Raw genomic sequence first — 25614 nt, forward strand, 5'->3', positions numbered from 1 at the left:
GCTTTTGTGTCAATAATAATAATAATAATAATAATAATAATAATAATAATTGGACACACATGCCAGCCTTTATATCCAGCATTGGCTGTGTATCATTGGGACTGCTGCTTGCCTACTTTCTCTCTTCTCCGGCTCTTTGTCAGGAGGGCTTTGATTACATTTTCTTGATCTGGTGGAGGGAGTTGGACTGGATGGCCTTTTTTCTGTTGGTCATGGGGGTTCTGTGTGGGAGTTCTGTGTGGGAAGTTTTCTGTCGTTGGTGGGGTTCAGAATACTCTTTGATTGTAGGTGAACTAAAATCCCAGTAACTACAACTCCCAAATGTCAAGGTCTATTTTCTCCAAACTCCATCTGTGTTCATATTTGGGCATGTGGAATATTCGTGCCAAGTTTGGTCCAGATCCATCATTGTTTGGGTCCACAGTGCTGTCTAGGTGTAGGTGAACTACAAGTCCCAAACACAAGGTCAATGCCCACCAAACCCTTCTAGTATTTTGCATTGATCATGGGAGTTCTGTGTGCCACATTTGGTTCAATTCCATCATTGGTGGAGTTCAGAATGCTCTTTGATTGTAGGTGAGCTATACATCCCAGCAACTACAGCTCCCAAATGACAAAATCATAATTTTTTGAGTGATGGTCACTTCTTGTGTTGCGAGACATTTTGTTGCCCAATTTGGTGTGATTTCGTTCATAGGTTCTTTTGTTTTTAAGGTACTCATTACGCACAGAGCATATATATATATGTGTGTGTGTGTGTGTGTGTGTGTGTGTATACACACACACATTATATATATATATATATATATATATATATTCCCATCTTTGGCATCTTGGAGGCTGTGCTCAGTTTTGGCCACGAGGGGTGCTGTCGCTCCACTTTCCCTGCCAAAGAGCTTTGGTCGTAAACTTCTTCTTTGATCAAATTGGTGGCATTTTTTCCCTATGGGTGCCCTAAATACCTCCCCACATAAAGCGGTACCTATTTATCTACTCACAATTGCTGTTTTCGATCTGCTAGGTTGGCAGGAGCTGGGCTAAAGGCCAGGAGCTCACCCTGACCCAGGCTTTGAACTGCCCACAAGGTTTTCTGCATCTGGTGGTTAACCTACTGTGCTAAAGCCCAGCCCCTTTCTTTCTCTCCTTCCTTTCTCCCTTCTCCTCATACCCATGTCACCTTTCTTTCCAAGTGACATCACCGAGGGCCACTTCACCTAGCAACAGCCTTTGTGGTACAAACAGCATTTTGCGACACTCTTCTTAACTCTGACAGTTCCTTTTTTCCACATGGCATCTCTTAACAGATTCCATAGAGGCAAAACCAAAAATAACGATGGACGGATCCGGCGTTTTCTGTGCACTGATCCAAATGCACAATCATCTCCGAGACCTTTCTTATTTATTGTTTGTGTCATCCTTTCTTTCCACGGAGAGAAAAAGCCGGTTGAGCCGGCTTCGGCAATGATACCTGCCAGACCCGTCTCCCTTGCTCCTCGCGAGGCACGGAGGTGCTGAAGAGCCACATTCTTGCTGCCTTTCCAAAATTAGTCACAAGTGGCCGGGCTCAGCTTGCAAGGTGTGTTTACACCTGTGGGTTGCTCAGAAGCTACTCCGGGAGATCCTTAGGAACTCGGTTTGGCCCCAAACCCCGATGGAGGTACGTTTTGAACCCGGAGTGGCTGCCAGGTACAGGTTTCCTTGGCTCTGGGCTTGAGCCACGTCCCCAAATCAGCCCAGCCCTGGGGTTCCCCACATTGGTTTTGGGCATTGTGCCATTTCGGGAACGGTTCTAGAGCTCTGGAAGTGCAGAAGTCTGCTGGTTTGGAGGTAGGAAGGACCTCTGTTATTGAGGCTCATCTATGTTGTTGTTGGTGTTCTCTGCCTAAACAATATAGGTCCGCACGTGGGAAGCTTGAGTGTGGACATTTGGGGCATATGTCACAGTGTTAGTCAATTATGGCCCATTGACTGCTTCGTTGACATCTTGTGGCTTTGACTGTCTTGTTGCTGATTCATGGCAAACCAATGAAGGAGAAGCATGTGGGAAACCCATCCATAGCTCAGTCTTGTTTTGGGTCCTTGGTATCCACTGGGGTTTGGTACTGGGATCCCTGTGGAAGTCCACATTTGTGTGTGATTAAGTCCCATTGTAGGCAGCGATCTAGTAAAATGGTGTCCCTTGTGTAAAGTGATAAAGTCAGGGTTTTAGTGTGGTGAGATGTGTTCCACACTGGGCATGCATATTCAGCAGCAGAGTAGCATAGCGCAAGGGCAGATGTCTTCACTGTGTCTGGTTGTGATCCCCAGGTTGTGCCAGTCAGCTTTCGTATGATGTTGTTTCTAGCGCCCACTTTTTGCTTGATGTTCATGCAGTGGTTCTTGTAGGTCAGAGCACGGTCCAAAGTGACTCCCAGGTATTTGGGTGCGCTGCAATGTGTGTGTGTGTGTGTATCAATATATATCAAGCTGTGGATGGTTGAATCTGTGGAAACCGTATTTTGTGATGATGGCACAACCCTGCGAATGCTTTTTCATGTGAGCAGACCTGGAGTTTCTGTTTGTGTTGTGTTGCAAAGGCAAGATGTCAGGGCAGAGATGCAAAAGTTGAGGAGATGGGTCCAGGGAAAGGAGGAGACATTTCCCAGGGATGCAACCAAGCCTCAACGGATTCGCAGTGTTTACCTTTTGTATTGAGTCAGCCAAACTTGAGAAATGTACCTTGTTCCTGCATTATCCAAACAGCCATAAATATTTGAACCGAGCGGTTTAGGAGGACCCTGAATCACCTTGAATGTTGCCAGATGTCAGCAGCGAATGCAACAATAAACCCAAATTGTGTTGGGTAATGCTGGCTTATGGGCAACAAGGTAGCACCTTGGCTGGGAACAGAAACACTGCACCCAATGTGCTTAATTAAAGTGGATCGACAATATTATTTTTCGTTCTGGCCGAAATAAAAATAGGAACCTCTGGCTTGGTTCTGAGTTCACCTGCAGAGAGCCACTCAAGATGGATCCACAATTTGTGTTTTTGGCTTGGACTGTGATGTGCCTTTGCGGTTTCGCTTTAATGCTTCCCTCGCAAGGGCTTAAAAATAAATACCAGATAGATGACCTTTGGTCGTTCGCTCCAAGGCTTCCTGGCTTGAAAAAGCATTAAGTACCACTTGGAAACTGCTGGGTTTGCCTCCCTTCGTGCTTGCTAATTAATTTTACAAAGTAATGCATTTTTAGACATGAGCGTGCCTTTTCTGGTGGAGGAGGCTCGAGATCAGGGCACCGGTCAAAGAAGGGGATATTACTCCAGATTCACACACATAGGCACATTCCCTCATCATCATCCATACATTACCATCTCTTCTTCCTTCTCCTGGTAAAGATTTGCCCCGAACATATGACAGATTGCGATCCCAGCAAATCTGCCATTCTGCAAATACCCCATCTCTCTCCGTCCTTTGTAGAAGAGCAGCGGGTGGACCAGACTCCACTGTATGCCACACTTTTGCAATAGTCTCTTATATAGCACTGACTTACTTACTTATGCGATCCCTCATTGTCTGTGTAAGATTGTCCTCCAAGTGTAGTGTCCTGGCCCGCCTCATAGGAAACCTGCTACAAAACAGGAGCTTTTTTGTTGAGTTTCACGGCCGGAGAAGCAAATGGCGGAAACAGAAGAACGGCCTGTCTCAGGGAAGCGTGCTTGCTCCATCCATGTTCAACATTTACACAAATGATCAGCCACTGCCAGAAGGGACAGAAAGTTTCATCTATGCTGATGATCATGCCATCACTGCTCAAGCAGGGAGCTTTGAGATGGTTGAACAGAAGCTCTCCAAAGCTCTAGGTGCTCTTACTGCCTATTCCAGGGGAAACCAGCTGATCCCTAACCCATCTAAAACACAGACACGGGGAGCTGTCTTCATAGATCTGTCAGCTGCTTATGATACCGTAAACCACCGCCTCCTCCTGAGAAAAATGTATAATATCACAAAGGACGACCCCCTCCCCCGCCTCATAGGAAACCTGCTACAAAACAGGAGCTTTTTTGTTGAGTTCCAAGGCCAGAGAAGCAGATGGCGGAAACAGAAGAACGGCCTGCCTCAGGGGAGCGTGCTTGCTCCATCCATGTTCCACATCTACACAAATGACCAGCCACTGCCAGAAGGGACAGAGAGCTTCATCTATGCTGATGATCGTGCCATCACCGCTCAAGCAGGGAGCTTTGAGATGGTTGAACAGAAGCTCTCCAAAGCTCTAGGTGCTTTTCTTGCCTCTTACAGGGAAAACCAGCTGATGGTTTGTTTTTTATTTATTTTGCTGTATTGTTGTTGTTGTTGTTGTTTTATTGTTGTATTTGGGCTCGGTCTCTTGTAAGCCGCACCGAGTCCTTCGGGAGATGGTAAAAAGGTAAAGGTAGTCCCCTGACATTAAGTCCAGTCATGTCTGACTCTGGGGTGTGGTGCTCCTCTCCATTTCTAAGCCGAAGAGCCAGCATTGTCCGTAGACACCTCCAAGGTTATGTGGCCGGCATGACTGCATGGAGCGCCGTTACCTTCCCGCCGGAGCGGTACCTATTGATCTACTCACATTTGCATGTTTTCGAACTGCTAGGTTGGCAGAAGCTAGGGCTGACAGCGGAAGCTCACGCCGCTCCCCGGAATCGAACCTGCGACCTTTCGATCAACAAGCTCAGCAGCTCAGTGCTTTAACCCACTGCGCCACCGGGGGCCCCCCATTTGGGAGATGGTAGCAGGGTACAAATAAAGGTTTATTATTATTATATTATTCCTCATCCATCTAAAACACAGACATGTGCCTTTCATCTCAAGAGCAGACAAGCATCCTGAGCTCTGAGGATTATTACCTGGGAAGGAATCCCACTGGAGCATGGCAGGGCACCCACATACCTGGGAGGAGTCACTCTGGACCGTGCTCTGACCTACAAGAAGCACTGCCTGAACATCAAGCAAAAAGTGGGTGCCAGAAACAATATCATATGAAAGCTGACTGGCACAACCTGGGGATCACAACCAGACACAGTGAAGACATCTGCCCTTGCGCTATGCTACTCTGCTGCTGAGTATGCATGCCCAGTGTGGAACACATCTCACCACGCTAAAACAGTGGATGTGGCTCTGAATGAGACATGCCACATTATCACGAGGTGTCTGTGCCCTACACCACCTGTCTTCCCAAGAGATTTGCAGGATTTTTCAGAGGCAGCATTGATGGAATCGTTCCAGGAGTTGCATGTGACATCTGTAGACAGTCCACATTTCGCAGGCGTAGAGCAGGATTGGGAGGACAATAGCTTTATAAACAAGCACCTTGGTCTCCCTACGGATGTCCCGGTCCTCAAACACTCTCTGCTTCATTCGGAAAAATGCTGCACTCGCAGAGCTCAGGCGGTGTTGTATTTCAGAGTAAAATGTTGACGTCTGTAGACAGTCCACATCTCTCAGGCGTATAGCAGCGTTGGGAGGGGAATAGCTTTATAAACAATCACCTTGGTCTCCCTACGGATGTCCGGTCCTCAAACACTCTCTGCTTCATTCGGAAAAATGCTGCACTCGCAGAGCTCAGGCGGTGTTGTATTTCAGAGTAAAATGTTGACCTCTGTAGACAGTCCACATCTCTCAGGCGTATAGCAGCGTTGGGAGGGGAATAGCTTTATAAACAAGCACCTTGGTCTTCCTATGGATGTCCCGGTCCTCAAACACTCTCTGCTTCATTCGGATAAATGCTGCACTCGCAGAGCTCAGGGAGTGTTGTATTTCAGAGTAAAATGTTGACGTCTGTAGACAGTCCACATCTCTCAGGCGTATAGCAGCGTTGGGAGGGGAATAGCTTTATAAACAAGCACCTTGGTCTTCCTACGGATGTCCCGGTCCTCAAACACTCTCTGCTTCATTCGGAAAAATGCTGCACTCGCAGAGCTCAGGCGGTGTTGTATTTCAGAGTAAAATGTTGACGTCTGTAGACAGTCCACATCTCTCAGGCGTATAGCAGCGTTGGGAGGGGAATAGCTTTATAAACAATCACCTTGGTCTCCCTACGGATGTCCGGTCCTCAAACACTCTCTGCTTCATTCGGAAAAATGCTGCACTCGCAAAGCTCAGGCGGTGTTGTATTTCAGAGTAAAATGTTGACGTCTGTAGACAGTCCACATCTCTCAGGCGTATAGCGGCGTTGGGAGGGGAATAGCTTTATAAACAATCACCTTGGTCTCCCTACGGATGTCCGGTCCTCAAACACTCTCTGCTTCATTCGGAAAAATGCTGCACTCGCAGAGCTCAGGCGGTGTTGTATTTCAGAGTAAAATGTTGACGTCTGTAGACAGTCCACATCTCTCAGGCGTATAGCAGCGTTGGGAGGGGAATAGCTTTATAAACAATCACCTTGGTCTCCCTACGGATGTCCGGTCCTCAAACACTCTTTGCTTCATTTGGAAAAATGCTGCACTCGCAGAGCTCAGGCGGTGTTGTATTTCAGAGTAAAATGTTGACGTCTGTAGACAGTCCACATCTCTCAGGCGTATAGCAGCGTTGGGAGGGGAATAGCTTTATAAACAAGCACCTTGGTCTCCCTACGGATGTCCGGTCCTCAAACACTCTCTGCTTCATTTGGAAAAATGCTGCACTCGCAGAGCTCAGGCGGTGTTGTATTTCAAAGTAAAATGTTGACGTCTGTAGACAGTCCACATCTCTCAGGCGTATAGCAGCGTTGGGAGGGGAATAGCTTTATAAACAATCACCTTGGTCTCCCTACGGATGTCCGGTCCTCAAACACTCTCTGCTTCATTTGGAAAAATGCTGCACTCGCAGAGCTCAGGCGGTGTTGTATTTCAGAGTAAAATGTTGACGTCTGTAGACAGTCCACATCTCTCAGGAGTATAGCAGCGTTGGGAGGGGAATAGCTTTATAAACAATCACCTTGGTCTCCCTACGGATGTCCGGTCCTCAAACACTCTCTGCTTCATTCGGAAAAATGCTGCACTCGCAGAGCTCAGGGAGTGTTGTATTTCAGAGTAAAATGTTGACGTCTGTAGACAGTCCATGTCTCTCAGGTGTATAGCAGGGTTCGGAGGGGAATAGCTTTATAAACAAGCACCTTGGTCTCCCTACAGATGTCCCGGTCCTAAAACACTCTCTGCTTCATTCAGAAAAATGCTGCACTCTCAGAGCTCAAGAGGTGTTGTATTTCAGAGTAAAATGTTGACTTTGGTGTAGAGGTGGCTACCAAGGGAGCAGAAATGGTCTTATATAGCAATATTTCTATTGACGTGTTTCTGAGAGTTGTAGATGAACGGCAGGTGTCTTCCAGCAAAGACATCCTGACTCCCATCAGTTTCCGGACAGATGTTGACTTTGCTTCCTTAAGTGATCATTGATTTTCCTTCTTAAGGAGCATTGTGCCACACACAAGGTCAGGAACACCTTTTCCCCTAGCAATAGATTCAAATCACAAGGAAAGAGATTCCACCTCAAAATTAGGAAGAACCTCCTGGCCGTAAGAGGTGTCCAACAGTGGAATGGGCTGCTTCAGACTCTGGTGGAGTCTCCTTCTCTGGAGGCGTCTAAGCAGAGGCTGGATGGCCATCTGTCAGTGTCATGAATATATGATGTTTGGTTTGAATGAAATTGTATGCCTTGAAGGGACTTGCGCCTGAGTCCCTTCAAGGCATAGAATTTCATTCAAACCAAGGGCGAAGGAGAGTGTGCGAGGATGGAGGGTGACTCACCCCACTGAGTCCTTTCATGGAGGTTCTGTGTGGGAAGTTTCGCCCAATTCTATTGTTGGTGGAGTTCAGAATGCTCTTTGGTTGTCGGTGAACAATCAATCCCAGCAATTACAACTCACAAATGCCAAGGTCTATTTTCCCCAAACTCCATCAGTGTTCACATTTGGGCATATTGAATATTCATGGTCCAGATCTATCATTGTTTGAGTCCACAGTGCTCTCTGGATGGAGGTGAACTGCAACTCCCAAACTCAAGGTCCATGTCCACCAAACCCTTCCAGTATTTCCTCTTGGTCATGGGAATTCTGTGTGCCAAGTTTGGTTCAGTTCCATCGTTGGTGGAGTTCAGAATGGTTTTTGATTGTAGGTGAACTATAAATCCCAGCAACTACCAACTCCCAAATGTCAAGGTCTATTTTCCCCTAACTCCATCAGTTTTCACATTTGGGCATATTTAATATTCATGGTCCAGAACTATCATTGTTTGAGTCCACAGTGCTCTCTGGATGGAGGTGAACTACAACTCCCAAACTCAAGGTCCATGCCCACCAAACCCTTCCAGTATTTTCTCTTGGTCATGGCAATTCTGTGTGCCAAATCTGTTTCAATTCCATCGTTGGTGGAGTTCAGAATGCTCTTTATTGTAGGTAAACTATAAATCCCAGCAACTACCAACTCCCAAATGCCAAGGTCTATTTTCCCCCCAAACTCCATCAGTGTTCAAATTGAATATTCATGGTCCAGATCTATCATTGTTTAAGTCCACAGTGCTCCCTGGATGGAGGTGAACTACAACTCCCAAACTCAAGGTCAATGCTCATCAAACCCTTCCAGTATTTTCTCTTGGTCATGGGAATTCTGTGTGCCACGTTTGGTCCAATTCCATCGTCGGTGTAGTTCAGAATGCTCTTTGATTGGAGGTGAACTATAAATCCCATCAGCTACCAACTCCAAAATGCCAAGTTCTATTTCCCCCCAAACTCCACCAATGTTTGCATTTGGACATAATGAGTATTTGTGCCAAGTTTGGTCCAGTTCTATCATTATTTGTGTCTGGATGGAGGTGAACTACAACTCCAAAACTCAAGGTCAATGCCCACCAAACCCTTCCAAGTATTTTCTCTTGGTCATGGGAGAACTGTGTGCCAAGTTTGGTTCAGTTCCATCGTTGTTGGAGTTCAGAATTCTCTTTGATTGTAGGGGAACTATAAATCCCAGCAACTACAAGTCCCAAATGACAAAACAATACCACCCCAACCCTAACAGTATTCAAATTGGGGAGCATTTTCATTCAATTTGGTCCAGCGAATGAAAATCCATCCTGCGCATCAGATATTTACATTACGATTCATAACAGGAGCAGAATCACAATTGTGAGGAAGCAACAAAAATAATGTTGTGGTTGTGGGTCACCACAACATGAGGAACTGTATGAAAGGGTTGCGACATTAGAGAAGTTGAGAAACATTGCCTTAGAAAAGAAGACTCTTATGACAAAGCAATGGCCAGAGAAATTAGTAGAGAGAGATTACCTCTGGCCTTGTTTACCTCTCTGAACGTATTCTCCCCGATGAACCATCAAGATGATTAAGATCGTCTGGAGGGGCCCTGCTCTCGGTCCCACCAGCCTTGCAAGCACGTCTGGTGGGGACGAGGGACAGGGCCTTCTCGGTGGTGACCCCTCGACTCTGGAACTCTCTCCTACTGGAGATCAGAATCGGCCCGTCTATCCTGACATTTAGGAAACAGGTGAAGACGTGGTTATGGAGACAGGCATTCGATGAGTGAGCCAACACCCTGAGATATGGATGGAGGAGGATGAGCAACGATTTTAGTGTGACGAATGACCATTCTAGTTATTGATTGTAATTGCTGTTTTAAGGTTTTCCTGTAATATGTATTATGATGTTTTATGGATTGTATGTGATCTTATGGTTGGAAACCGGTCCGAGTCCCTCAAGAGAGGTGAGAAGGCCAGTATACAAAACTTTTAAATAAATAAATAAATAAAATTATTTCCTGGTGCCATCGCCTGCCTTCTTTGGAATATCCAAGTGTGTGTTTCCAACTTTCCTCCGTTTCCTCCTTCGTCTATTCTTCATATTCCCCTCCTTCTCTCTCTTTCCTCCCATGTAATTGTTCCCAACGCTGTCACCCAGCAGAGCTTAATTCGGTTGGGGAGTTTGTGCCTGCAAACAGCAATTACTCCGGCATGCTTGCCAAATCCCATTCCGCGGTGTGTAAATCTCTTGTTTCCCACTCACCCACCCACCGCCCCTTAATGGGAGGATGAGCCTGGTGGATTCCTCCTGGGGATTTCTTGGCAAAGCTGCCTCCCGGCTCTCCCGGGAACAAGGGATGGATTCTTCCCGGATTCTTTCTCCAGGCCCAACGCATTCTGTCCCAATCCGAGTGGAATGCCGCAACAAGAGAGCTTCAGTTTGCACAACAACGCTCCCAGGGGATTGCCAGTTGGTTTTGTTCTTTTTGTAATTCCAGGCTGCAAAATAATTACTTGGTGGGAGGCGATTTCTTGGCAATATTGCTTCCTTTCCAAGAGGGGTTTCCCTGTTTGTCGGAAAAGAAAACAATCCCATCATAATAGAACACAATAAGGTCACTGAATGGTGGAGGATTCAGGAGTTGGGCTGCTGGCATCTGATGTGATCGCGCAGGCATGGGCAAACTTTCTAAATTGGGGAACGCATGCTAGTGAAGCACTCCCTCCTAAAAGGACTGGCTGCCCAGTGATGGATGGATGGATGGATGGATGGATGGATGGATGGAAGGAAGGAAGGGAAGGAGGAAGGAAAGAGAAACGAAGGAAGGACGAAAGGGTGGAAGGGAAGAGATAAGGAAGGAAGAACGAAAGGAAGAAAAGGAAGTATGGAAGGAGGGAGAGGGAAGGAGATAGGAAAGGGAGGAAGGGAAGGATAGAAGGAAAGAGAGACGGAAGGAAGAACAAAAGGAAGAAAAGGAAGGATGGAAGGAGAAAGTGGGAGAGAGGGAAGGAGGTAGGAAAGAGGAAGGAAAGGAAGGATGAGAGGAGAAAGAGGGAGATAAGGAAGAAAAGGAGGGAGGTAAGGAGGAAGGAAAGAGAGAAGGAAAGACAAAGGAGAAGGAAGGAAGGATGAAAGGGTAGAAAGGAAGGATGGAAGGAAAGAGGGAAGAAAGGAAGAACAAAAGGAAGAAAAGGAAGGATGGAAGGAGAAAGAGGGAGGTAAGGAAGAAAAGGAGGGAGGCAAGGAGGAAGGAAAGAGAGAAGCAAAGACAAAGGAGAAAGAACGAAGGGTGGAAGGGAAGGAGGAAGGAAAGAGAGAAGGAAGGAATAAAGGAAGCAAAGGAAGGGTGGAAGGAGAAAGAGGGAGAGAGGGAAGGAGGTAGGAAAGAGGGAAGGAAGGAAGGACAAAAGGGAGGAAGGGAAGGATGGAAGGAGAAAGAGGGAGGTAAGGAAGAGAAGGAGGGAGGTAAGGAGAGAAGGGAAGGAAGGAGGGAGGGAGGGAGGGAGGAAGGAAGGAAGGAAGGAAGGAAGGAAGGAAGGAAGGAAGGAAGGAAAGAAAAGGTGGAAGACAAGGAAGGAGGAAGGGAGAAAGAGGGAGGTAAGGAAGGAAGGGAAGAGAAAAGGAAGGAAAGACAAAATGGAATGAAGGAAGGAAGAAGAAAGGGAGAGAAGGAAAGAGGGAAGGAAGGACAAAAGGATGAAAGGGAAGAAAGGAGGAAAAAGAGGGAGGGAAGCGAAGGAGGAAGGAAAGAGAGAAGGAAAGAAGGACGAAAGGGTGGAAGGGAAGGATGAAAGGAGAAAGAAGGAAGGTAGGAAGGGAGTCTCTCATCCAGTATCAGCCACTAATTGAGGTTCTGGGTTTTAGCCTGCCATTTTTGGACTCTCACCTGCTGAGGTGTTTCTGCGAGATCTCTGTAGATTTTAGAAAGCTTATTCTTCATTTAAGTTGTTTGTATGCTGGCTAATATCCAAACAGAGGGTAGGCTGGAGATGTCCACACCTCAATCTCTTCATCGCTAACTGCTACTTCCCAGTGAGTGTCAGATGGTACAATATTGGCTAAAGAGTGTAATTTCTCCAGCGGAGTAGGGCATAGACATCCCGTGATAGTGTGACATGTCTAATTAAGAGCCACATCCACTGTTTTAGTGTGGTGAGATGTGTTCCACACTGGGCATGCATATTCAGCAGCAGAGTAGCCAAGCGCAAGGGCAGATGTCTTCACTGTGTCTGGTTGTGATCCACAGGCTGTGCCAGTCAGCTTTTGTACGATATTATTTCTATCACCCACTTTTTGCTTGATAGTCAAGTAGTGCCTCTTGTCAGTGAGAGCACGGTCCAGAGTGACTCCCAGGTATTTAGGTGTGCTGCTGTGCTCCGGCGGGATTTCTTTTCAGAGCTTGAGATGTTTGTCTGTTCTGAACGTGAAAAGCACACGTCTGCATTTTAGATGGATTCGGAATCAGCTGTAACAGGCAATAAGAGCACCTAAAGCTTTGGAGAGCTTCTGTTCAACCATCTCAAAGCTCCCTACTTGGGTGGTGATGGCATGATCGTCAGCATAGATGAAACTCTCTGTCGCTTCTGGCAGTGGCTGGTCATTTTTGTAAATGTTAAACATGGATGGAATAAGCTGGCTTTCCCTGTAATAGGCAATAAGAGCTACTAAAGCGTCGGAGAGCTTCTGTTCAACCATCTCAAAGCTCCCTACTTGGGTGGTGATGGCATGATCGTCAGCATAGATGAAACTCTCTGTCCCTTCTGGCAGTGGTGGGTCATTTGTGTAAGTGTTAAACATGGATGGAGTAAGCTGGCTTTCCCTGTAATAGGCAATAAGAGCACCTAAAGCGTCGAGAGCTTCTGTTCAACCATCTCAAAGCCCCCTACTTGGGTGGTGATGGCATGATCGTTAGCATAGATGAAACACTCTGTCGCTTCTGGCAGTGGTGGGTCATTTGTGTAAATGTTAACCATGGATGGAGTAAGCTGGCTTTCCCTGTAATAGGCAATAAGAGCACCTAAAGTGTCGGAGAGCTTCTGTTCAACCATCTCAAAGCTCCCTACTTGGGTGGTGATGGCATGATCGTCAGCATAGATGAAACTCTCTGTCGCTTCTGGCAGTGGTGGGTCATTTGTGTAAATGTTAAACATGAATGGAGTAAGCTGGCTTTCCCTGTAATAGACAGTAAGAGCACCTAAAGCATCGGAGAGCTTCTGTTCAACCATTTCATAGCTTCCTGCTTGGGTGGTGATTCTATGATGGCACGATCGTCAGCATAGATGAAACTCTCTGTCACTTCTTTCAGTGGCTGCTCAGTTGTGTAAATACTAAACATTGATGGAGCAAGCTTTGGAGAGCTTCTGTTCAACCATCTCAAAGCTCCCTGCTTGGGTGGTGATGGCACGATCATCAGCGTAGATGAAACTCTGCGCCTTCTGGCAGCGGCTGCTCATTTGTGTAAATGTTCAACATGGATGGAGCAAGCTGGCTTTGCCTGTAATAGGCAGTAAGAGCACCTAAAGCTTCAGAGAGCTTCTGTTCAGCCATTTCAAAGCTCCCTGCTTGAGTGGTGATGGCACGATCATCAACATAGATGAAACTCTCTGTCCCTTCTGGCAGTGGTGGGTCATTTGTGTAAATGTTAAACATGGACGGAGTAAGCTGGCTTTCCCTGTAATAGGCAGTAAGAGCACCTAAAGTTTCAGAGAGCTTCAGCCATTTCAAAGCTCCCTGCTTGGGCAGTGATGGCACGATCATCAGCATAGATGAAACTCTCTGTCACTTCTTTCAGTGGCTGCTCAGTTGTGTAAATACTAAACATTGATGGGGCAAGCTTTGGAGAGCTTCTGTTCAACTATTTCAAAGCTCCCTTCTTGAGTGGTGATGGCACGATCGTCAGCATAGATGAAACTCTGTCGCTTCTGGCAGTGGCTGGTGATTGGTGTAAATATTAAACATTATGTAGATATCAGAGTGATGTGTAGCCACCTTGAGCACCTTATTGTTCTGTGCTTTCAAATTGCTTCCGACTTAAGGCAGTAATCTTCTGGGTTTTCCTGGCATTATTTATTATTTAGAGAAGGTTTGGAAGTACCTTTATCTAAGGCTGAAAGTGTGCAACTTGCTCAGGATCACCCAGTGAATTTCCGTAGCAGAGATTGAACGTGGTTGTCCATGTTTGAATCCCTTTCAGTCATAGGATTGGATTCCAACGAGTATTTGTTGTGATGTGAGATTGCACAACAATAGAGCTAGCAAAAGGTATGGTCTTTGCTCCACAATCTTCTAGAAAACGTAGAAAAATCTGTATTCTTTTCTGCAGGAAAATGAGAAAACACCTAATGTGTTTTGAACCCATTGTTTCATGGAAATAATGAGAGCATAATGAATGCTGCTAAGTCTTATTGGGGGACCGGAATAGCTAGCCAGCGTGCCAAACAAATCTCAACCTCAAAGTTGTAATTAAGCCCCCCCTGAATTGGTAGAGAACACTTCTTTTTGTACAAACAGCACTTCAGGTGTGCTAAAAGTAGCCCAACAATTATCCGGTGCTTTCATTTCCCCCCTTTGCAAAAGGTAAGCGATGTTAAGGAAAGCGTGGGCTTATTGCGGTGCCGTGTTTATAATACATTTCCAAGGGTTTCGCTAAAAATACGTTTCAAATAGATGGTGAGATTTGTTTGGCTACGGCACGCAAACCACGCTAAGTGCACTTTATTGATTCTCGCCCCAAATTTGAGTCTTTCAACTCAACTGCTTTTGGTTGTTGGAAAAACAAAGATATATAATCCAATTTTTGTCAGACATCGGATGGAAATGAAACGGCTGTTCGGATTCCATTGATTCAGGGAAGCAAAAACCATGAGGATGGTGACTCTCTGCTTCTGTGCTTCATTTCCCTTATGCACTTTCACCCTCTCTCTTTTCTTTTCATCCCCTACTTTATTTCCTTTCCCTTCCTTCCCCATCCTTTCTCCCTTTTGTTCACTTCCCTTCTTTCTCCTTCTTTCTTTCCCTTCCTTCCTTCTTTCCCTCATTCCTTCCTTCCCTCTCATTATAGCTTTTCCCATTTTCTTCCATCCCTCCTTTTTCTTTCTCCCCTTCTTCCTTTTGTTCTGTTCCCTCTTTTTCTTTCTTTCTTTCTTTCCTTCCCTTCCTTCCCTCCCTCCCTCCCTCTCATTATACCCTTTCCCATTTCCTTCCATCCCTCCTTTTTCTTTCTTCCCCCTCCCTTCTCCCTTTCGTTCTCTTCCCTTCTTTCTCTTTCTTTCCTTCCCTTTCTTCATAACCTTTTCCCTTCCTTCCTTCCCTCCCTCCCTCTCATTATAAACTTTCTATTTCCTTCCATCCCTCCTTTTTCTTTCTCCCTATCTTTCTTTCGTTCTCTTCGCTTCTTTCTCTTTCTTTCCTTCCCTTCATAACTTTTTTCTTCTTTTCTTCCTTCCTTCCCTCTCATTATACCCTTTCCCATTTCCTTCCATCCTCTACTTCCTTTCCTTTCCTTCCTTTCTCCCTTTCTTTCCTTCCCTTTCTTCATAGCCTTTTCCCTTCCTTCCTTCCCTCCCTCCCTCTCATTATAAACTTTCCATTTCCTTCCATCCCTCCTTTTTCTTTCTCCCTTTCTTCCTTTCGTTCTCTTCGCTTCTTTCTCTTTCTTTCCTTCCCTTCATAACTTTTTTCTTCTTTTCTTCCTTCCTTCCCTCTCATTATACCCTTTCTCATTTCCTTCCATCCTCTACTTCCTTTCCTTTCCTTCCCCTTCCTTTCTCCCTTTCATTCTCTTCCATTCTTTCTTTCTCTTTCTTTCTTTCCCTTTCTTCATAACTTTTTCCTTCCTTCTTTCTTTCCCTCATTCCTTACTTCCCTCTCATTACACGCTTTCCCATTTCCTTCCATCCCTCCTTTTTCTTTCTTCCCCCTCCCTTCTCCCTTTCGTTCTCTTCCCTTCTTTGACTTTCTTTCCTTCCCTTTCTTCATAACCTTTTCCCTTCCTTCCTTCCTTCCCTCCCTCCTTCTCATTATAAACTTTCCATTTCCTTCCATCCCTCCTTTTTCTTTCTCCCACTTCTCCCTTTCGTTCTTTTCCCTTCTTTCTCTTTCTTCCCTTTCTTCATAACCTTTTTCTTTCCTTCCTCCCTTCCCTCCCTCTCATTACACCCTTTCCCATTTCCTTCCATTCCTCCTTTATCTTTCTTTCCCCTCTCCTTTCTTCCTTTTGTTCTCTTCCCTTCTTTCTCTTTCTTTCCTTCCCTCCATAACTTTTTTCTTCTTTCATTGTGATCTATTTGGGGCAGAACTCCATCTGCAAAAGAAATGGCATGGCCTGCATCCTGCATCATACCCTTGAAGGGACACCTGATGTGGGCCATGCTCTTTCTGCCTTGGGAACCGCGCACTGGCTGCCTTGACTGTGCCCGCTTTCCTGCTTTCAGGTGCTGAAGTGTGCCTTTGTGTTCTCTCTACCTGTCCAGGTGTGTTGCAGAGTCCGGTTCCTGGAGCATCGGTGCCGCTGCGCGACCTCCTGAGAGCCGTCAAGAGACGGAGAGGCATATGAGGAGCTCCTGGCAGGCGAAACAGTCCCTCGCAAAGACACCCAGGAGGAGGGAGAAGGAGAAAGGGGACCGGCGCCGGAGCTGAAACCCCCTGCCGCCAGCCATGGTAGGCCCTCCGCGGATACGGGCACGCATGGAAACCAGAAACTATTTATTTATTTATTTAGACCATTTCTACCCCGCCCTTCTCACCCCCGAGGGGGGACTCAGGGCATTGAATTGTTGGCAACAATTCAATGCCAACAATATCAAAATAACAATATAAAACAGCAATATAAAATCCATTACATAACAATTAAGCAGTGATATTAATTAAAATTACATAACCACATAGAACAGATCACAGAATCACAGGTCATCAAGCCATTTCCAATTGTCAAACAATCCTATCGTCCCGAGTTCGGTGGCTAAAGTGCTGCTGTGCCCACTAGCCAAAGGCCTGGCTCCAAAACCACATCTTTAGTTTTTCCTAAAAGCCTATCTAATCATGCTGGGGTGCGAATTCCATAAGCGGGGGGTCACTACTGAGAAGGCCCTGTCCCTCGTCCCCACCAGACGCGTTTGAGACGCTGGTGGGACTGAGAGCAGGGTCTCCCCAGTAGATCTTAAATTACGAGGTGGAACGTAGAGAGAGATACGTTCGGATAAGTAAGCTGGGCTGGAGCTGTATAGGGTTTTATAGGCCAAGACCAGCACTTTGAATTGTGCTCAGAGGTGGACCAGCAGCCAGTGGAGCTGACGCAGCAGCAAGGTGGTATGCTCCCTGTATGGCGCTCCGGTGAGTAATCTGGCGGCTGCCTGTTGGACTAATTGACGTCTCCGAACAGTCTTCAAAGGCAGCCCCACGTAGAGTGTGTTGCAGTAATCTATTCGGGATGTAACCACTATGGCCAAGTCAGACTTCCCAAGGTACGGGCGCAACTGGCGCACAAGCTTTAACTGTGCAAAAGCTCCCTTGGCCACCACTGAGACCTGGGGTTCCAGAAACAAGAATCCCCCCCGTCCTTTCCCCCATTTCCGAGCCTGGTTGGGAACTCTTGAGTGTGGGAAGGAGCCAGGCTCTGAACTGGCACTGATTTAACGGGCGCCTTGGCACCGCTTTTCAGCTGAGTAAAATGGGCTTTGATTTATTGCCAGGCCAGCGTCAAAACCACAGAGCACGTGCCCAGGGAGGCTGCAGCGCATGAATTATTAAGCCAGGAGGCAGGGATGCTCATAAATAACCCCCACCCACAAGAAGAAGAAAAATAAAAGCGTATTGGTGAGATGTTTTGGCAACCTTGGACTCCTCCAGCTTGTGAGGACCTTCCTGCCTTGGCTTATCCTTCTGCAAGGTCAAGTCGCTGTTGCGGTTTGGCTTGGGGATGTTTCAGACCTGCTTGCCAAGCCTGATCAATACCCTACCTGGACCTCCGGCCGACCGGAGACTCGCCGCCACCCCAACTTGGTTTCCATTTTAATCATAGAGTGAGGATCGTGCCTTCAAAGGCTCAAGCTCTCGCAGTGCTCTAATGTTCCTGCAGAATATATTTGGAGGGGCCGAAGAGTTGGCCACAGGGGAGGGTAAGCTCTCGCTGGCACAGGCCGGTAATGAATGCCAGCCAGCTCGCCCGCAGATAGGAGAGCCTCTCGAGCGTATTGATTTCCTTGGTCCTCCAAATGTTATTGCTCAGAGGCAGCATGGAGCGGGCTGTGTCTGTGTGTGTGTGTGTGTACAGCTACTAGGTCAGAGACAGTGAAGTTCTCCAGAGGGATTTACATGCTGGACCGCACAACTGTAGACAGGTTGCTCTCTAGGGTCCGGCCCAGGGATCATGCCATGCCTCCAGAAACAGCCTGACTAGCTCCTTCCATAATAATAATCATAATAATATTGTCGAAGTTTTTCATGGCTGGAATCACTGGGTTGTTGTAGGTTTTTCGGGCTATGTGGCCATGTTCTAGAGGCATTCTCTCCTGACGTTTCGCCTGCATCTATGGCAAGCATCCTCAGAGGTAGTGAGGTCTTTTTCCTAGCTCCAACAAACCTCACTACCACTGAGGATGCTTGCATTCAATGAGGAATGGTGGGAATTGAAGTCCAAAGCACCTGGAGGGCCAAAGTTTGCCCAGGCCTGATCTAGTTGCACTATTAGAAATGTTCCTGGTCCTTTTGTGAGGGTCTTGCACCCTCAGCGAATGCATTCCTGTTCCCTCCTCTTCTTGATAACTTCTTCCCTTCTTCTTCCGCGTTCCTCCCAACAGAGATCGATCCGCTCGTTTGTGAACGATGACCGGCACGTGATGATGAAGCACTCCACCATTTACCCGTCTCCGGCGGAACTCAAAGCCGTCCAGAACATGGTCTCCACCGTGGAGTGCGCCCTGAAGCAGGTCTCGGACTGGATGGACGAAACCAGCAAATCCACCCCGGCAGAGAGCAGCACGGAAAGCAAAGAAGAATCGGCGGCAGACGGCAGCGGCGATGGTGGCAGTCACAAGTGAGTGGGTTGGACTTTACGGTGTGTGCAGGGAGTCCCCAAAGATCACGACCTACCTCTTGTGTCTTGGGAATTCCCTAGATCTAGGGAAGTCATGCTACCCATGCTCTATTCTGCCTTGGTTAGACCACACCTGGAATATTGTGTCCAATTCTGGGCACCACAATTCAAGAGAGATATTGACTTTAAGCTGGAATGTGTCCAGAGGAGGGCGACTCAAATGATCAAGGGTCTGGAGAACAAGCCCTATGAGGAGCGGCTTAGGGAGCTGGGCATGTTTAGCCTGAAGAAGAGAAGGCTGAGAGGAGATATGATGAGAGCCATGTATAAATATGTGAGGGGAAGCCACAGGGAGGAGGAGGAGGGAGCAAGCTTCCTTTCTGCTTCCCTGGAGACTAGGACGCAATGGAGCAATGGCTTCAAACTACGAGAGAGGAGATTCCATCTGAACATGAGGAAGAACTTCCTGACTGTGAGAGCCGTTCAGCAGTGGAACTCTCTGCCCCGGAGGGAGTGTGATGGAGGCTCCTTCCTTCTTTGGAGGCTTTTAAGCAGAGGCTGGATGGCCATCTGTCAGGGGTGCTTTGAATGCAATATTCCTGCTTCTTGGCAGAATGGGGTTGGACTGGATGATGGCCCACCAGGTCTCTTCCAACTCTAGGATTCTAGGATTCTATGGTGGTGCGGCCTTGGACATGGGGCTTTTGGGGCAACTGAGTTGGGAGAGAGTTGACCTTCCCCTGTGTCTTTTCCTACAAAAGTGGTCTGGATTCCACCACGAGGCGTCTGATGTTAAAGATATAAACACAGAACTCAAATTACAAACCCATGGATTTGGTTCTCTGCTAAAATTAAAATCCACGTGAGGATTTAACTATGATTCCTCTTTAATGGCCATAGACTCCTAGAGTTGGGAAAGTATTTTTGACCCCATATGACACCTTCTATTGCAGTGGGGGTCGGGACCCCTGAGGGGGTCGCGAGGGGGTATCAGAGGGGTCACCAAAGACCATCAAAAAACAATATTTTCTGTTGGTCATGGGGATTCTATGTGGGAAGTTTGGCTGAATTCTATTGTTGACGGGATTCAGAATACTCTTCTATTGTAAGTGAACTATAAATCCCAGCAACAACCAACTCCCAAATGTCAAGGTCTATTTTCCCCAAACTCAACCAGTGTTCACATTTGGGCATATTGAGTATCCATGCCAAGTTTGATCCAGATCAATCATTGTTTGAGTCCACAGTGCTATCTGGATGCAGATGAACTACAACTCCAAAACTCAAGGTCAATGCCTACCAAACACTTCCAGTATTTTCTCTTGGTCATGGGAGTTCTGTTCAGTTCCATCATTGGTGGGGTTCAGAATGCTCATTGATTGTAGGTGAACTATAAATCTCAGGAACTACAACTCCCAAATGACAAAATCAATTCTCCCTCCAACCCCACCAGTATTGAAATTTGGCATATTGGGTAAGGCAAAGTAAAAGTTTTCCCCTGACATTAAGTCCAGTCGTGTCCAAGTCTGGGGGTTGGTGCTCAATTTCTAGGCCAAAGAGCTGGTGTTGCCCATAGCCACCTCCAAGGCCGACATGACTGCATGGTGCTCTGTTATTGAATATTTGTGCCAAATTTGGTCCAGTGAATGAAAACACACCCTGCATTTCAGATATTTTCATTATGATTCATAACAGTAACACAATTACCGTTAGGAAGTAGCAATGATAATAATTGTATGGTTGGGGGTCACCACAACATGAGGCGCTGTATTAAGGGGAAGGTTGAGAAATACTGTTCTATTGATTACGTTCCTTTATAATTCTGTAAATCTACTACTTATACCTATGCATTATCCCCCTCCCTCCTCACTCCCTCTAGGAACAGTTCTGACTCTACACCAGTGTTTCTCAACCTTCTGAATGCCGCAAACCCTCAATAAACTTCCTCACGTTGTGTTGACCTCCCCAACCATAACATTATTTCCGTTGCTACTTCACAACTGTCATTTTGCTCATGTTATGAATCGTAATGTCAATATCTGATCTGCAGAATGTATTTTCATTCACTGGACCCTATTTGGCAAAAATACCCCGTATGCCCAAATTTGAATACTGGTGGGGTTGGCAGGGGATTGATTTTGTCCTTTGGAAGTTCTAGTTGCTGGGATTTATAGTTCATCTACTATCAAAGAGAATTCTGAACTCCAACAACGATGGAATTCAACCAAACTTGGCACACAGAACTCCCATGGCCAACAGAAAATAATTGGAAGGGTTTGGTGGGCATTGACCTTGAGTTTTAGAGTTGTAGTTCACCTACATCCAGACACAAACAATGATAGATCTGGACCAAACTGATATGAATACTCATTATGGCCAAATGTGAACAGTGGTGGAGTTCGGGGGAAATAGACCTTGACATTTGGGAGTTGTAGTTGCTGGGATTTATAGTTACCCTCCAATCAAAGAGCATTCTGAACTCCACCAATGATGGAATTGAACCAAACTTGGCACTCAGAACATTGATGACCAATACAAAGTACTGGAAGGGTTTGGTGGGCATTGACCTTGAGTTTTAGAGTTGTAGTTCACCTACATCCAGACACAAACAATGATAGATCTGGACCAAACTTGACATGAATACTCATTATGGCCAGATGTGAACACTGGTGGAGTTCAGGGGAAATAGACCTTGACATTTGGGAGTTGTAGTTGCTGGGATTTATAGTTAACCTCCAATCAAAGAGCATTCTGAACTCCACCAATGATGGAATTGAACCAAACTTGGCACTCAGAACTTTGATGACCAATACAAAGTACTGGAAGGGTTTGGTGGGCATTGACCTTGAGTTTGGGAGTTGTAGTTCACCGACATCCAGAGAGCACTGTGGACTCAAAACAATGATGGATCTGGACCAAACTTGGCACGGATACTCAATATGCCCAAATGTGAACACTGGTGGAGTTTGGGGAAAATAGAATCTTGACATTTGGGAGTTGCAGTTCCTGGGATTTATAGTTCATCTACTATCAAAGAGAATTCTGAACTCCACCAACGATGGAATTCAACCAAACTTGGCACACAGAACTCCCATGGCCAACAGAAAATAATTGGAAGGGTTTGGTGGGCATTGACCTTGAGTTTTAGAGTTGTAGTTCACCTATATCCAGAGTTCACCTAGATCCGGAGAACACTGTGGACTCAAACAATGATGAATCTGGACCAAACTTGGCACAAATATTCAATATGCCCAAATGTGAACACTGGTGGAGTTTGGGGGAAATAGACCTTGGCATTTGGGAGTTGTAGTTGCTGGGATTTATAGTTCACCTACAAAGAGCATTCTGAACCCCACTAACGATTGAATTGGGCCAAACTTCCCACACAGAATCATCATGACTTGAAGGGACTCACTGATGCAAGCCTTGCCCGCTCTCCCCTCTAGCCCCGTGCGGCCATGCGCTGAGCACACCTGCTCTCCCCTCCCCTCCCCACTTGGAGTCTCAAAACAACCCTCCCCTTGGCTGAGAGGCTGCCAATCACAGCAGAGAAGGGCTTTTGGTGGGAGGATTCTCTGTCTGTTTCCAAAAAGGAAGACAAGGACAGGTGGACACCTTCGGCCTTCTCTTCCAAAGGGGTTCCTCAGACCATCAGAAATACATGACCCCCACCCCACAACCCTCTCAGGGGTCCCGACCCCCAGGTTGAGAAACGCTGATTCAAGTTCTTCCTAAAGTCCAGACAGAGTCTCTTTCCCTGCCATTGGAACCCATGTCTCCATTGAGTCCCAGTCTCCAGGGCAGCAGAGAGGAAGCCTTTCAAATACTCAGACGGAGAGCTCATGTCTCGTCTCTCCCTTCTCTTCTGGAGGCTAAACAGGCCCAGCTCTTTCAGCCACTCTTCGGCGGGATTCATAGCTTCCAGGCCTTGAAGCGACTCTCTCGCTGCAAGAATCCGGAATGCAGGCACACCATTACGTGAGGGACATAGAAATAGAGAAATGGAAGCGTGGGGAGAGCTGTAGCATCGCCTCCATGGCGGGCGAAGGGCCACAGATGTGTGCCATCAGTGTCTTCTCGAGGAAAAGCCCGCTTGACAACAGATTGCGCGAAACATCTGCTCGCCATGTGTCTGCATCTGCTCCCTGTGCCTCCACCAGCCTCTCACTCTTCAGTCCTGCTGTTTGGGAAAAGAAATCACTGCATCGCGCTTACATTTGCCTCTCGGTTGTTGTCGTTGTTTTGAACCCACAAATGGACAAACCTAGACTTTGCGGGTTGGCACATGCGTTGAGCCAAAAGCCACACGTGTGTGAGCGTGTGCTCAAAAAGTCTGAGGAGGAAAAGGGCAACCGCGCAAAACAGATTTAGCCGTGTTGAAGGCACAATTGGTTCAGCAAATGCTAAGTGGCCGTGAAAATGTTTCTCCGCTGCCTGTCTGTTTCCTCTTCTCTTCCTTCCTTCTCTCCCCTCCTTCTCGTCTTCCTTCCTTCCTTCCTTCCATCCTTCTTTCCGTTCTTCCTTCCCTCCCTCCTTCTCTCTTTCCTTCCTTCCTTCCTTCACTCCTTCCTTCACTCCTTCTCTCCTGCCTCCCTTCCCTTCCTTCCCTCCCTCTCTCTGTTCTTCCTTCCGTTTATTCTTCCCTCCTTCTCTCCTGCCTCCCTTCCTTCCTCCCTCCCTCCTGCTTTCCATCCTTCCCTCCCTCTCTCCTTCTTTCCTTCTCTCCTTCTCTCCTTCCTTCCCTCCCTCCCTCCCTCCTTCCCCCTCTCTCTCCTTCCTTCCTTCCTTCCCTCCCTCTCTCCTTCCTTCTCTCCCTCTTTCTCTCCTTCCTTCCTTCCTTCCTTCTCTCCCTCCCTCCCCCCTCCCTCCCTCCCTCCCTCCTTCCTTCCTTCCTTCCTTCCTTCCTTCCCTCCCTCCCTCCTTCTCTCCTTCCTTCCCTCCTTCTCTCCTTCCTTCCTTCCTTCCTTCCTTCCTTCCTTCCTTCCTTCCTTCCCTCCCTCCCTCTCTCTCTCTCTCCTTCTCTCCTTCCTTTCCTCCCTCCCTCTTTCTCTCCTTCCTTCCTTCCTTCCTTCCTTCCTTCCTTCCCTCCCTCCCTCCCTCCCTCCCTCCCTCCCTCCCTCCCTCCTTCACTCCTCACAACCTCTGAGGATGCCTGCCATAGATGCGGGCAAAACCTCAGGAGAGCATGCGTCCGGAACATAGTCAGACAGCCCAGAAAACACACAGCAGCCCAGTGATTCCAGCCATGAAAGCCTTTGACATCATAATGTCAGTGCATTCATCCTTGAGGATGAAGTTAACCAGCAAGTCTCTTTGCTTGGGCAGGACTAGGCAGACATCAAGGGCTCAAAATAAAACCAAAGCACATGGGCAGCAAGTGGAAGCCAAGCCTCTCTGAGTACCCCGTTCCCAGCCCCGCAGTGGTGCTTGGGACTCTGTCTTCTGAGCGGCAGTGGGCAGGCTTGCGGGAGGGACATGTTCCCTTCCCTTTGAGTGGGGATGAATGAGCTCCTGATTGCCTTCCCTCTCCTTTTCTGAAGCAAGTGCTCCTGGCGCGCTGGCTTGGCGAGCGGGAAGTGCCGCTTGAGATCCTCCAGCCACAGCCTTGGCGTAGCCGCTCGCTCCTCCTGCTCATTCCTCTCTTCCAGATTGCTCTTTCATGAGCTCATTCTAAAATTAGGGCCCAGTTTTGTCTGCATCCAGATGTTCCCACAAAGACATGCATGGCTTGCGTGGGGGAGGCCAGGTGGACGCACATTGGGGGAGGAATCCTAGAATCCTAGAATCCTAGAATCCAAGAGTTGGAAGAGACCTCCTGGGCCATCATCCAGTCCAATCCCATTCTGCCAAGAAGCAGGAATATTGCATTCAAAGCACCCCTGACAGATGGCCATCCAGCCTCTGTTTAAAAGCCTCCAAAGAAGGAGCCTCCACCACACTCCCTCCGGGGCAGAGAGTTCCACTGCTGAACATAGAATCATAGAATCCTAGAGTTGGAAGAGACCTCCTGGGCCATCCATTCCAACCCCATTCTGCCAAGAAGCAGGAATATTGCATTCAAATCACCCCTGACAGATGGCCATCCAGCCTCTGCTTAAAAGCCTCCAAAGAAGGAGCCTCCACCACACTCCCTCCGGGGCAGAGAGTTCCACTGCTGAACATAGAATCATAGAATCCTAGAGTTGGAAGAGACCTCCTGGGCCATCCATTCCAACCCCATTCTGCCAAGAAGCAGGAATATTGCATTCAAAGCACCCCTGACAGATGGACATCCAGCCTCTGTTTCAAAGCCTCCAAAGAAGGAACCTCCACCACACTCCCTCCGGGGCAGAGAGTTCCACTGCTGAACGGCTCTCACAGTCAGGAAGTTCTTCCTCATGTTCAGACGTGTGAGGAGGGGGCCTCTCCGGCCTAGATCCGTCCCAAGCATTTGGCTTCTCCTCCTCCTCCCACACCACCTTCCCCCCCCCCCCACTTCCTCTCACCCCATTTTCCCTTTGCGCATCCTTCCCTGCACCCCAGTGTTGCACCCCAAGCCTCGAACCACCCATGACTGGAGCACCAAAAGCCCCTAAAATAGATAGAATCCTAGAATCCTAGAGTTGGAAGAGACCTCCTGGGCCATCATCCAGTCCAACCCCATTCTGCCAAGAAGCAGGAATATTGCATTCAAAGCACCCCTGACAGATGGCCATCCAGCCTCTGCTTAAAAGCTTCCAAAGAAGGAGCCTCCACCACACTCCCTCCGGGGCAGAGAGTTCCACTGCTGAACGGCTCTCACAGTCAGGAAGTTCTTCCTCTTGTTCAGTTGGAATCTCCTCTCTTGTAGTTTGAAGCCAT

At 47.4% G+C, this 25614-nt stretch overlaps 1 protein-coding gene across 10 annotated transcripts in view; it reads left to right on the top strand.

Moving 5' to 3' along the window:
* STRBP (spermatid perinuclear RNA binding protein) overlaps window positions 1–25614 on the top strand; it is a 160742-nt gene that overhangs the window by 58847 nt on the left and 76281 nt on the right. For 9 of the 10 annotated variants that reach the window (XM_067471753.1, XM_067471750.1, XM_067471744.1 and 6 more), the window contains 2 exons: window positions 16214–16400; window positions 18539–18774. In XM_067471753.1, coding sequence (XP_067327854.1) covers window positions 16398–16400; window positions 18539–18774 — 239 coding nt within the window. In that variant the 5' untranslated portion in view covers window positions 16214–16397. Of the gene's footprint in view, window positions 1–1568; window positions 1658–16213; window positions 16401–18538; window positions 18775–25614 lie in introns of those variants that run through there. The other variant, XM_067471748.1, reaches the window with a different exon arrangement.

This window comes from Anolis sagrei, chromosome 11, assembly GCF_037176765.1.
Source record: "Anolis sagrei isolate rAnoSag1 chromosome 11, rAnoSag1.mat, whole genome shotgun sequence".
Lineage (NCBI taxonomy): Eukaryota > Metazoa > Chordata > Lepidosauria > Squamata > Dactyloidae > Anolis > Anolis sagrei.